A 12,421-nucleotide genomic window follows, 5' to 3' on the forward strand; every position below is an offset into this window, starting at 1 on the left:
TTGCACATTTAGCCACTTTACTTTCAAAGGACATTTTGGCTACATCCATTTGGGGCTCCTGTGAGTGCTCCTGTGCGTGTGTCCTGGGCACTCACCCCTTGGGCTTGCTGGCTCACAGGACCACACCCCTTCACCTTTACTGGGCATGGTCAAGGGTTTGTCAAGGTAACTAGACCAATGGACATTCCATCATTCAAGAGTTCCCATTGTCCTACCTCTTCACTGTCACTGGACATTATCAGAGCTTAAGTATTCTAATCTGGTGAGCCTATGTGGTATCCCACTCTGGTTTGAGTGGCATCTCCCTGATCATTAGAGGAGGTGGGCACTTTTCATGTATTTATTGGCTGAGTGGATTTCTTCCTTTGTTAAGTGTCCATTCTAATCTTTCTTCTTGATCTAACCTTTCTTTGGGCATTCCTTTAACTGATACTTAATGAGCATCTAAAACTGCATTAGTGCTAGGCAGTCAGTGATAAAGAGGCAGCTGTAGGTCACTCTTGGGGCCTTACAGTCTTAACCCAGGTTGTTGGAAGCACCAAAGGTCAAACAAGAATAGCGAGTAGGTCCTTGGTTTATTTATACCCAAAGGACTTAAAATCAGCATACTACAGTAATGCAGCCACGTTAATGTTTATAGCAACTCAATTCACAATAGCTAAATTATGGAACCAACCTAGGTATCCTTCAATAGATGAATGATAAAGAAAATGTGGTATATGTATTCAATGGAGTATTACTCAGCTTTAAAGAAGAATGAAATTATGGCATTCGGCAGTAAATGGATGGAGTTGGAGAATATCATGCTAAGTGAAATAAGCCAATCTCAAAAAACCAAAGGTCAAAGTTTTCTCTGATATGTGGATGCTAATTCACAATAAGGGGTGTGTGGCACTAGAGAAGAATAGAATTACCTTAGAGGGAAGTGAAGGGAGGGAAGGGAAGGGAGATAGGAAGGATAGTAGAATGGAAGACATTATCACTGTATGTATATATGTGACTGCATGACCAATGAGATTCTACAACATGTACACTCAGAAAAATGAGAAATTAGATCCCATCTATGTATGATATATCAAAGTGCATAAATGCATTCTACTGTCATGTATAACTAATTAAAACAAATAAAAAATTAAAAAAAAATGAATAGCGAGTAGGAAGGAGTAAAGCACGCCCCAGGGAAGGCAGAGGTCAAGTGCAACTCAAGCGAGAGACAGCGCTGTGCTCACTTGTTATCCCTTCAGTCATGATGTCCGTCATCTTGCAACAGGAGGAGAGCATCCGCATGCTTAGCTGGTCCACCACCAGCACCTGGAAGAAAAGAGAATAGCTTGTGGCGTCTGCTGGGAGTCTCACCAGCTCCCTGCATCAGGCCTCACAGAGAGCACCTGGAGTACAGAATGTGGGAGGAGCCACATTTCCTGTGGACCACAGGTCTGCAGAGTCCCACATCCAAACTGACCTTCCAGGAGTCAGCGTCTGCTCTCACTAACTTGACTTAATTTCAAAAACTTTTAAAATGTAGTGTCCTTTCCAGCTAGGTATGATGGTGCAGGCCTATAATTCCAGCTACCCAGGAGACAGAGCCAGGCAGATCACAAGTTTGAGGCCAGCTTGGGCAACTTAGCAAGACCCTATCCCAAAATAAGAAATAAAACAAATAAAAAGGCTGGGTATGTAGCTCATAGGTAGTGTGCTTGCCTAGCAAGCACAAGGCCCTGGGTTCAATCCCCAGCACTGGAAAAGAAAAAAAGCAGTAGAAAATAAGTACTTGTAAAAAAAAAAAAAATACAAAAAAGAAAAGTGTTGAGGGTTATCATCTGTAGTGCTAACACTCAGAGATAATCATATTAGTGAGTATTTTTCAGGGCACAGCTTATTCTTTGTTTGTAGGGAAGGGGTACCAGGGATTGAACCCAGAAAGGGGTACCAGGGATTGAACCCAGGGCCACTTACCATTGAGCCACATCTCCAGCCCTTTTTATTTTTTCTTTCTTTTTTTTGTTTAAACTCAAGCTTAAAAAAAATTTATATATTTGTAGACGGACAGCATGCCTTTATTTATTTATTTTTTTATGTGGTGCTAAGAATAGAACCCAGTACCTCACACACGCTAGGCAAGTGCTCTGCCACTGAGCTACAGCCCCAGCCCTTTATTTTTTATTTTAAGTCTGGATTTCGCTAAATTATTGAGGCTGGATTCAAACATGCAATCCTCCTGCCTCAGCCTCCCAAGTTGCGAGGATTATAGGCATGTGCCACCACACCTGGCCAGAGCCTATTATTATTTTTTTAATTATTTATTTATTTATTTTCCGGGAGGACTCGGGACTGAAAAGTCAGGGGCACTCGACCACTGAGCCACATCCCCAGCCTTATTTTGTATTTTATTTAGAGACGGGGTCTCAATGAGTTGCTTAGTGCCTCGCCATTGCTGAAGCTGGCTTTGAACTTGTGATCCTCCTGCCTCATCCTCCTGAGCTGCTGGGATTACAGGTGTGTGCCACCATTCCCTATTAGCCTATTCTTAAGAGAGAGAGATCCTAGAGTCCACACGTACGGCATGGCACATAAGGACTCTGTCTAGACTGGAAGAACAGGAACAGCATTCCCGTCCTGCTCTGTGCTTCACCCTGCAACGCTCAGCTGACCCTTCTCATCTCTGTTCAGTCCACAGTGGACAGAGGGAGCCATAAGTTAAAACAAGACAATTTATCTTCTCCTTAATGATGTCAGCTGTGAAGGAAGCAATGAAAGCCAGGCACATCAGGGCAGATGTGTAGACCCAAGAGCTCTCTCCTGCAGTACAAGGGCCACTTAATTTCATTTTCTTCCTTGAGAATAGCTTAAACCCCCCATGTCTACAAATCCATTTCTGGTGGGAAGGTAAGAGAAAGAGATGTGCATACAGAGTCCCTCCAGCTGGCCTCCCCTCTGGGTGGTGAGAACAGATGTGTTCACTAAAGCAGAATAACACAAGGCCAGAGTGGGCTTCAGAATCTTCCTGTACCAAGTGGCTCTGTTTTTCCCAGGTCCAGTGAACCTGAACACGTATGGGCTCTTGACCATTGGCAACTTGAGGGCAGAATAGCCAGTGTAAACCACATGGGGAAGATCAAGTAAAATGGCACACTCTCCTGGCCAGCATGAGGACCAGCTCCAGACGACTAAGCAACATTTACAATGCTGACAATGTGCTGGGTGTGGTGATGCACACCTATGATCCCAGCTACTTGGGAGGCTGAGGCAGGAGGATGTCAAATTTTTCCCCAGCCTGAACAATTCAGTGAAACCCTGTTTCAAAATACAACTTAAAAAGGGCTGGGGATGTAGCTCAGTAGTATAGTGCTCTCCTAGCTTGCACAAGGCTCTAGGTTCAATCCCTAGCACTACAAAATAAATAAATTAATAAAAATAAAGATAATACAATGCTGGCAACATGCACAGAAGACAGCACAGCCATTCCAGGAACCCAGGCCATTTGCAGTCTTGTTGGCTTCAGTGCTTGCTCCCGTGCGTGTTATGGTTTCTAGTCCTGTGCTCGCTGCTTTATGATCCATTCTACCTCTTTTGTCTTATGTAGTTACAGCTCGAAGGGAAAGAGCAGACTAGACGGGGGCTTCTCTACCTGTTGTGTGGGCTCCTGGAGATGCTTTATAGCCACCAAACAAGTAAGAAGAGCCTCTTTCTCCTCTCCCATAGAACACGAAATAAATGCACCTTCCATTTTATCTAACAGGTTCCAGTTGAGATTTTGTTTGATAAAAGAGTTCCACTGCTCACTGCCCGGCCAGGTGATCTTTTTCTTTATTTGCGCTGCTGGGGATCAAAGCCAGGGGTACTCCACCACTGAGTCACATCCCCAGCCCCTTTTTATTTTTTATTATTATTATTTTTATTTTGAGACAGAATCTCATTAAGCTGCCCAGGCTGACCTTGAACTTGTGATGCTTCTGCCTCAACCTCCTGAGTCACTGGAGTTATAGGCATGTGCCACCATGCCCAGCACTGACTAGGTGATCTTTACAATAAGCTTTACAACCAATAGATTCTGAACCAAGATCCTATAAAATGGAAGGCAGAGCAGGTTACCTTCTCCAATCCAGGAGCTTTTTGCACCTCTGGTGACAGTAAGAGCCCCCATTCCTATCAAAGCCTTCCCTCCAGCTCTACTACCCTTCTTATTTTTCCCTTATGAATTCACTTTTAGGGCTGTTTTACTTACCTTCCACTCCCCCTTCTTCTTCACCTTCTTTATCACATCATGCATGATCTCTAAGGAGGGAGGGAAAAAAGGAGGGAGGGAGGGAGGGAGGGAGGGAGGTGGGGAGGCGGGGAGAGGGAGAGAGGGAGAGAGAGAGAGAGAGAGAGAGAGAGAGAGAAAGTCATTGTTACTTTGATTCCATACTTGCCTATTAGACTAGGTTATTTGCTCTTAGGCTTTGTTCTCAAATCCTATGATTACACCAATCTGTCAACTGAGTCAATCCACCCACCATAAAGAGAGTTCTCTTAATTCAGTGGTTCTCAAACTTTCTGGCCCAGGACTTCTTTATACTTTTAGAAACTGAGGCCCCCAGATAGTGTCTGTTTATGTGAGTAGATATCTATTGGCATTTGCCATATGAAGACTTAAACCGAAAAAGTTCAAAAATACTGATTCATTTAAAACAATAATAAACCCATTGTATGTTTAACAAATAGCATTTTAATGAATAGTAATAATATTTTCCACAATAAGAAATATTAGGGATAGCTGAGTGCAGTGGCACATGCCTGTAATCCCAGGGATTTAGGAGGCTAATCCCAGAGGATCCCAAATTCAAGGATATCTTCAGCAATTTAACCAGACCCTCAGCAACTTAGCAAGACCCTATCTCAAAATAAATAAATAAATAAATAAATAAATACAAAGAGATCTGGAAATGCAGCTTAGTGGTAGAGTGTCCCTGGGTTCAATCTTTAGTAACACATAAACTCAAAGAAAGAAAGAAATCTTATGGAGATTAGCAGTGTTTTGCATTTTTGCAGGCCTCCTTAATGTCTGGCTCCACAGGAGACAGCTGGATTCTCCTAGATGCTTTTGCAACCAATCTGTCCTGAATCATGTAGCATCTGGCAAATCCACTCTTAAGTGAAGAGAATGGAAAAGGAAGCTGGGCACAGTGGGTACACCTGTATCCCAGTGACTCCAAAGGCTAAGGCAGGAGGATCACAAGTTTGAGGCCAGACTCAGCAATTTAGTGAGAGCATGTCTCAAAATAAAAAACAAAATAAAATATAAAAGGACTAAGGATGTAGCTCAGTGGTATGGCACCCCTGGGTTTAATGCCCAGTAACAAGCTAACACCCACATACTCACTGCAGTAAACTTGAAAAACACAGAAAATTATAAAGAAAATACCATGCATTATTTAGATACTTAAAAACAATAATAAATAAAAATCATCTGTAATCCTGCCAATTTGAAATGCTAATTAACATTTTAGCTTATTTCTGATTAGGTTTTTCTGTGTGCTTTTACACAGTTAAGATCATGTTGTATATATAATTTTGTATTGTGTTTTTTTCACTTCACATGGTCATTTTCCTGCATTAATAAAAACGGTTCCTGGGGCTGGGGATGTGGCTCAAGCGGTAACGCGCTCGCCTGGCATGCGTGCGGCCCGGGTTCGATCCTCAGCATCACATACAGACAAAGATGTTGTGTCCGCCAAATACTAAAGAATAAATATTAAAAAATTCTCTCTCTCTCTCCCTCTTTCTCATTCTCTCTCACTCTTTCTTTAAAAGAAAAAAAAAAAAAAAAAAAAAAAAACGGTTCCTGCCTAATAGTCCATGGTTTAGTCAAGAATATTCCCAGTAGTGTTTTAAATTATGTCTCATGTTTCTGTAGTGAAAAATTGGAAACAAATATATCCAATATATTGTTAAGTGAATCAGGTTACATTTGTGCAATGGAATCCTATGTGTCCATCAGAAATAGCACAAGGGAAAACACACATTCCTGCATCCACTCATTCCCCAAACCCCTGTTGCATAACCACTGTTTGCCGCTCACTGTACCAGGAAGGAGTGATTAAGGTGCACTCAGCTCCCAGGGCCGCTGTGCAGTAGAGAAGCAGCACTGCATCAAGGCAGCAGTCGGAGCTCTGGAGAGTGAATAAGCACAGGCAGGACAGCTCTGGACAGGAGAGCAGCCACTCTGAGGAAGCCGGGCCTGACCAGAGACAGCAGCCGAGAGCTGGGGAAAGAAGCACCAAGCGCAAAGGCTTGAAGGGGGAAAAGGGATATTTTCTTGGAACTGAAATTGGCATTTTTTGGCTGAGGGAGGCCAGGTCAGACAGGGCCTCGGGCCTGACTTCATCTGAAGGGCGAGGGGAAGCCAGGAGGAAGGGAGATGAAGAAGCAGGAGGGAGGCTTGGGGCAGGCGGGGCAGGCGTGACTGGGCAGTGGACAGGGGTGAGCGGGGGTGGATGTGATGCTGACATCAGAGGTGAAGCCAGCAGGGCTGCTAGGTGCCCTGGAGGACGGGCAGAGAGAGAAACAAGGGTGGCTCCGAGATGTGGGGCTTAGGAAACCAATGGAGAGACATGTGGAGAGACGGAAGGGAGGAGAGTACCCAGAGTTCTATTTTGGTTGTTTTTAGACCGGGACGGCTAAGAGATATCAAGAGAAGACGTTGGGTAGGTAGTTGTAAGTATTTCTGAGACTTGGAAGAGTGACTTTGGCCGTAGTTAGAAACTGGGGAATAATCACCAAACAGGACAGGAGGTAAGGTTGGAGAAAACCCCTTGCTCTGATAGGATCAATAAGATGAGGGTGAAAACATGACCTTGTCCTTGATGAGCCTTTCAGTGAGACAATGAGGATGCAGACTAAAGGGGGGAGGAGAAAGAAGACAGGCCATCTCTACAAGTTTTGCTAAAAGGTTGCAGAGAACAACTAATTAGGAAAACTAATAAGATACTCAGAGATGTAAAAGCAAGGTAGGATCTTGTTTTTAAAGTTGTGAGATTAGAGGACTGGGGTTGTGGCTCAGAGTTAGAGCGCTCGCCTACCACGCATGAGGCACTGGGTTGGATCCTCAGCACCACATAAAAATAAAATAAAGATATTGTTATAACTAAAAATAAATATTTAAAAAGTCGTGAGATTATTTTTTATGAAACTAGCAATAAACCAAAAAAGAGGACAGAAAGAAAGACTGAAGTCCCCAAGAGGAAGAAGGGGTTGAATCTGAAATAGAAGAGACACTGACCTTGGTAGGAGGCAGGGGACCATGTGACACCCACACTGGTGGGAGGCAGGGGACCTGCAGATGGGCTCAGATAAGAGGTACTGCAGCATCATGAGGGGTTTTCCACACTGGAGATGAAGTTATCAGCTAAGGTAGGGGGTCGTATAGAAGATCTGAAGAAAGAAAGTTCTGGGCTGGGAATCCAGCTCAGTGATATAGCGCTTGCCTAACATGTGCAAGGCCCTGTCAATCTCCTGTACTGCCAAAGAAAGAAGGTACCAAATATCTTCCCAGAGACAGAGACAGTGAATTCACTATGTTCTAGCATTTCTGGACAGTTCTTTTGATTATGTATTTATTTATTTACTGGGGATTTAACTCAGGGCCTTGCATGTGCTAGGCATTTCTGGATAGTTTTAAGGAATAATTTCAGGTTCGTAATTATGATTTAAAGTGAAACCAGTCAGTTTAATTATGCAGGTTTGCTTTTTCCTCCCCAACAATGCCTAACTGTCCATATCAAAAAGGAACAGGCACTTTATTTCTGTTAAGGTTAGGGTTTTCTTGGGTAAGAACAACAGAGGGAGAAAACGTGCAAGCTCTATGGCTACAGGAGGGAAATCAGGCTCCAACTATTTCCTTTAAAAGCAGACACACGGTGGGGGGGAGGCGGGTTGTGGTTCAGTGGTAGAGCGCTCGCTTAAATAATTAAATAAAATAAAGGTACTGTGTCCAACTACAACCAAAAAAAAAAAAAAAAAAAAAAAGCAGACATACATAGGACAATTAGAAAACTTATACCACAATGTTTTGTTTTGTTTTGGTACTTGGGACTGAATGTAGGGGGACTCGACCACTGAGCCACATCCCCAGCCCTATTTTGTATTTTATTTAGAGACAGGGTTTCACTGAGTTGCTTAGTGCCTGGCTTATGTTGAGGCTGGCTTTGAACTCACGATCCTACTGCCTCAGCCTCCCAAGCTGCTGGGATTACAGGTGTGTGCCACTGCGCCCGGCCCATAATGTAATTTTTGTGAAGTAATATTAATATAAATTTTGTGAAGTAAATATTATATTATTTTGTGAAGTAATATTATTAATTATTAATTAATAATTAATCTTCAGTTGCCAATTTGTACCTTCCAATATCCCAAGCTTTCTGCATACAAAAAAAGCTCTGGATAATGTGTCAGTGAACATCTTTGTCCCCAGGGTTCTTCTTTGCACAGATCTGTCAGAAGAACTTTCTGTGCATGGAATAAACGCATGAAAAGTCTAAATGTTCTGGGATTCTGATAAACACTGCCACATTTTTTTCCAAAAACATAACACACTCTCACCAGTATTGTATGATTCTCCAGGTTAACTACTAACCTATACAATAATTCCTTGAGGTTTGTCTGTTTTAATTTCTGCTACTATGAAAGCAGAAATGGCATAGTTCTTAGTCTTTAATTTTCTTTTTGTGGTATTAGGAATTGCATTCAGGATCTTGCGTATGCTAGGCAAGTGCTCTACCCCTGAGCTATATCATCAGCCTTCTCTGTCTGACTTTATTTGAACTTATTTTATTACTGAGGGTGTGTGTGTGTGTGTGTGTGTGTGTGTGTGTGTGTATACACTAAAAATTAAATGCACTAGAAAAATATTTTGCTCAAGACATCTTCTGATTGGGGAAGGCAGAGATATAATCAGAAAATCAAACCAAGTACCACAAGTAATAAAAGACATAAATAACTGCTGCAGCTGTAATTCTTCCTACAAAGTTATTTCCTTTCCAAAATTCTAAGAGTATATATTTGTCCTGGGTATTATTAACAGCCAATTCTAACCCTGCCCTACATTTTTTTAAATCCTATACCAAAAAGGAAACAAGGATTAGAGACCATTTTAGCATTAAGAATCAAGTTGCCTGAGCTACCTTCTCCCATATAATCCCTGGCCATCACATTCCCTCTCCTTCCTACATCCTCTTTATGTGAAGAAAAACAACAGAGCTTTCTGCAGCTGCTCCAGACAAGAGGCCCAATTTCTGCACACCAAACCATGTGCCTCTACAGCCTCCTCTCCCACCCACCTGGTTGACACATATGTGTTTGAAGATTCAGGGGCAGCTTCTATCTCTCCGTAATAAGGAAGACCAAGACCCTGTTGGACCCTGCTTCCTTCTTGGCCAAGAGGAAGGAAAGTAAGTCCTTCTCTACCACATCCTCCAGGTCCTGTGATTCTGAACTCAGCACACCCCTCCCCAGTCCTGAGAGACACAGCAGGGTGGTCTGAGGTTACCTAAGACATCTTCAGATGCACCCAACATCACAACTGGAGTCCCCAAGACAGGATCTAGGACCACTGCAGGGTCCACTCGAGGCCTGTGGCACCCCAAAAACCTCACCCTTATGGCCCAGGGAGTCAATACAACCACCCAGCACTGTGCCGCGTGCCAAATGCCTTGAGCCCAGGGCATGCCAAAACACCTGAAACAGCAGGACTGATACTAGATGAACTGGAAGCTTAGGAACAGCACCGTTCAAGTCATCAAAACCAAGGACACCCAGACTCAATGGCTGCAATCCCAGCAGCTCAGGAGGCTGAGGGAGGAGGATTGCAAGTTTGAAGCCAGCCTCATAAAAATGAGGTACTAAGCAACTCAGTGAAGCCCTGTCTCTAAATAAAATACAAAATTAGGGCTGGGGATGTGGTTCAGTGGTTGAGTACCCCTGAGTTCAATCCCTTGTACCAAAAAAAAAAAAAAAAGGACAAGTCAAATATTCTGGACTCTGAAGCCCCGGAGGGTCCTACTGGCCAGACCAGCGAAGGGTAGGGGTGGGGGTCTCCTTTTGCTGAAGGAAGTAAGGCAGTTCAACCCTAGGCCACAACTCCCTTTATCTCTTACCACCAAAGGGCAGTGAGGTTCCTGCTGCGATGGTGGGAGTTCTACACGATGCTCTCTTCAATGAACCCAGTGGGGTGAGGGTGCAAGGGGGCTCCCCAGGCAAAGTCACCACACCCCTCAAGATTAATAAAAAATGGTCTGGACAAACAGGGTTAAAAATTCAGGTTTAGGCATTTGCTGACTGTGTGTCCTCGGGCAATTTTTTACTATTTTTTTCTTTTTCTGCAGTGTGGAGCATATGACCAAGCACTCTGCCACTGAGCTATATCCCCAGCCCTGGGCAAATATAAAACCTTTTAAGCTTAAGTTTTCCATTTGCAAAACTTAGGTTATTTTAATGGCCTATTATAAAGATTACATGAGATAAAATGCCTAAGATGGCACTAGGTGTCTGTTGTGATGCCACCATCAAAGCATATTATTCATACAAAGAAATAAGAAAATTATGAAACATTACTTCCACCAATCAAGATTTTAAATATAACAAAAATTTTCTTAAAAGAAGATTACATACAGTTTTGCCAGGTGTGGTGGCACATGCCTGTAACCCCAGCAGCCCAACAGGTTAAGGGAGGGGGATTTCATGTTCAAAGGCAGCCTCAGCAACTTGGCGAGGCCCTAAGCAACTTAGCAAGACTCTGTCTCAAAATTAAAAAATAAAAAGGTATGGTGATGTAGCTCAGTGGTTAAGTGTCCCTGGGATCAATCCCTGGTACAAAATAAATAAATAAAATACAGTTTTAAAATAATCGCAAAAACATTCTGATAGCAAACAATGAATATTTAATAAAAAGTTTAAACTTTCTGTGATCTGTAATAAACAGGTGAATACATTTTAGAGTGATGGAACTTCAGCACCAATGTATATAAATCCTAAATGTAAAAATAAAATGAAAATGAGGACCCTCATCCCCATTCCAAGGGGACAGAGGAACCCCTGGCTATGTAGAAGGAAGTGTTCAGTTGAACCACAGCAGAAGCCCACGGAAAGTAAAAGATCTTTAATGTCACCTGTCACACACGTAGGGTTACATTATTTAATACTGCTCTAAAAATTCACTTAAGAACACAAAATAAGAATGGCCAGGCACAGAAGCTCACTCCTGTAATCCCAGCAACTCAGGAGACTGAGGCAAGAAAGTCATAGATTTAAGGCCAGCCTCACGAACTTAGTGAGACTGACTCAAAACAAAAATGAAAAGGGGCTAAGGGTGTGGCTCAGTGATACAGCACCCCTGGCTTTAATCCTGGGTACCAAACTAAATTACATATATATGCATTTACATATATATGTAATGTATATAATATACATAATGCACTGTTATCCTCTCTGTAAAAGATGGCTGCTGCTGCTTTGACCTTCTAAGAAAGGATCCAGTGAGTTCCAATTTCTTATTCCTTCTCCATGGAGTTTGTAATATATGTCTCCTATTTTCCAGTTTGTTTCTCTGCATGCAATATTTATGTGTGGGGGTGTGGGCCTAGGGATCCCACCCAGGGCCTTGTGCATGCCAGGCAAGCGCTCCACCTCTGAGCTACCCCCTAGTCCTCAGCATACAGCTTTTTTCATCCACTCGACAGTAGTTACTGAACACCTCCAGTGTGCCAGACACTCTTCCTGACATCAAAAAGCCCACAGTGGACAAGCTCAACAAAATGCCCATCTTGAGGCGCTCACTACTTGAGCATGAAGGGGAGGGACAGTCAACAATCACAAAGGTATAAACAAAAATCATCTCAGAGAGTGATCAGTGCTCAAGGGAATTAAAAAGTTTAACCACTAGAGTGGGATGGAGGTTTGGGAGAAGGTCCTCTAAGGAGGTGACAAGGAGGTAACAACCAACCCTTGAGGATCTGGGGGGATAGAGTTTTCCAGGAATAGGAAAGGGAGGTACACAGTCTCCAACTGAGATCAAGGATTCTGATTCAGTCGAGGAATAGAGAGAGGGGAGTCGCACGGGTAGGTGGGTGGAGCAAACAGATGGCCCGGGGTCTCCATCAGTCTGGAAAGCAGTAAGTACCCCTGAAGGCTCCTACTAGCCACTGGCTGCATTCTGCTCCTAGAACACTGAGCCCATTCGCTCCCCCTGCCCTCCCAGTGCCCTGGGCCCACCCCATCTCTGGCATCCCACCTACAATGCTGACCTGGCAAATGCCTGCAGAATGGATGGTCGCTCTGGGGGCGTGGCTGCGCAGAGCTTCCAGAGCACGAAAGGAACAGATCTGCCCAAGGCACAGGGTGGTGATTCACCCAGGCCCTTCCATAGCACCCACACACCTGGCCCCCA

At 43.4% G+C, this 12,421-nt stretch overlaps 1 protein-coding gene across 1 annotated transcript in view; it reads right to left on the reverse strand.

The window, feature by feature from the left end:
* The window catches only part of Stxbp1 (syntaxin binding protein 1), a 67,213-nt gene that overhangs the window by 33,892 nt on the left and 20,900 nt on the right, over nucleotides 1-12,421 (reverse strand). The window contains exons 2-3 of the mRNA XM_076845430.1: nucleotides 4,226-4,275; nucleotides 1,230-1,311 (exon numbers count right to left, since the gene is read on the reverse strand). Of these exons, the coding sequence (XP_076701545.1) occupies nucleotides 1,230-1,311; nucleotides 4,226-4,275 (132 nt within the window). The remainder of the gene's footprint in view (nucleotides 1-1,229; nucleotides 1,312-4,225; nucleotides 4,276-12,421) is intronic.

Source organism: Callospermophilus lateralis, chromosome 2 (genome assembly GCF_048772815.1).
Source record: "Callospermophilus lateralis isolate mCalLat2 chromosome 2, mCalLat2.hap1, whole genome shotgun sequence".
Taxonomy (NCBI): domain Eukaryota; kingdom Metazoa; phylum Chordata; class Mammalia; order Rodentia; family Sciuridae; genus Callospermophilus; species Callospermophilus lateralis.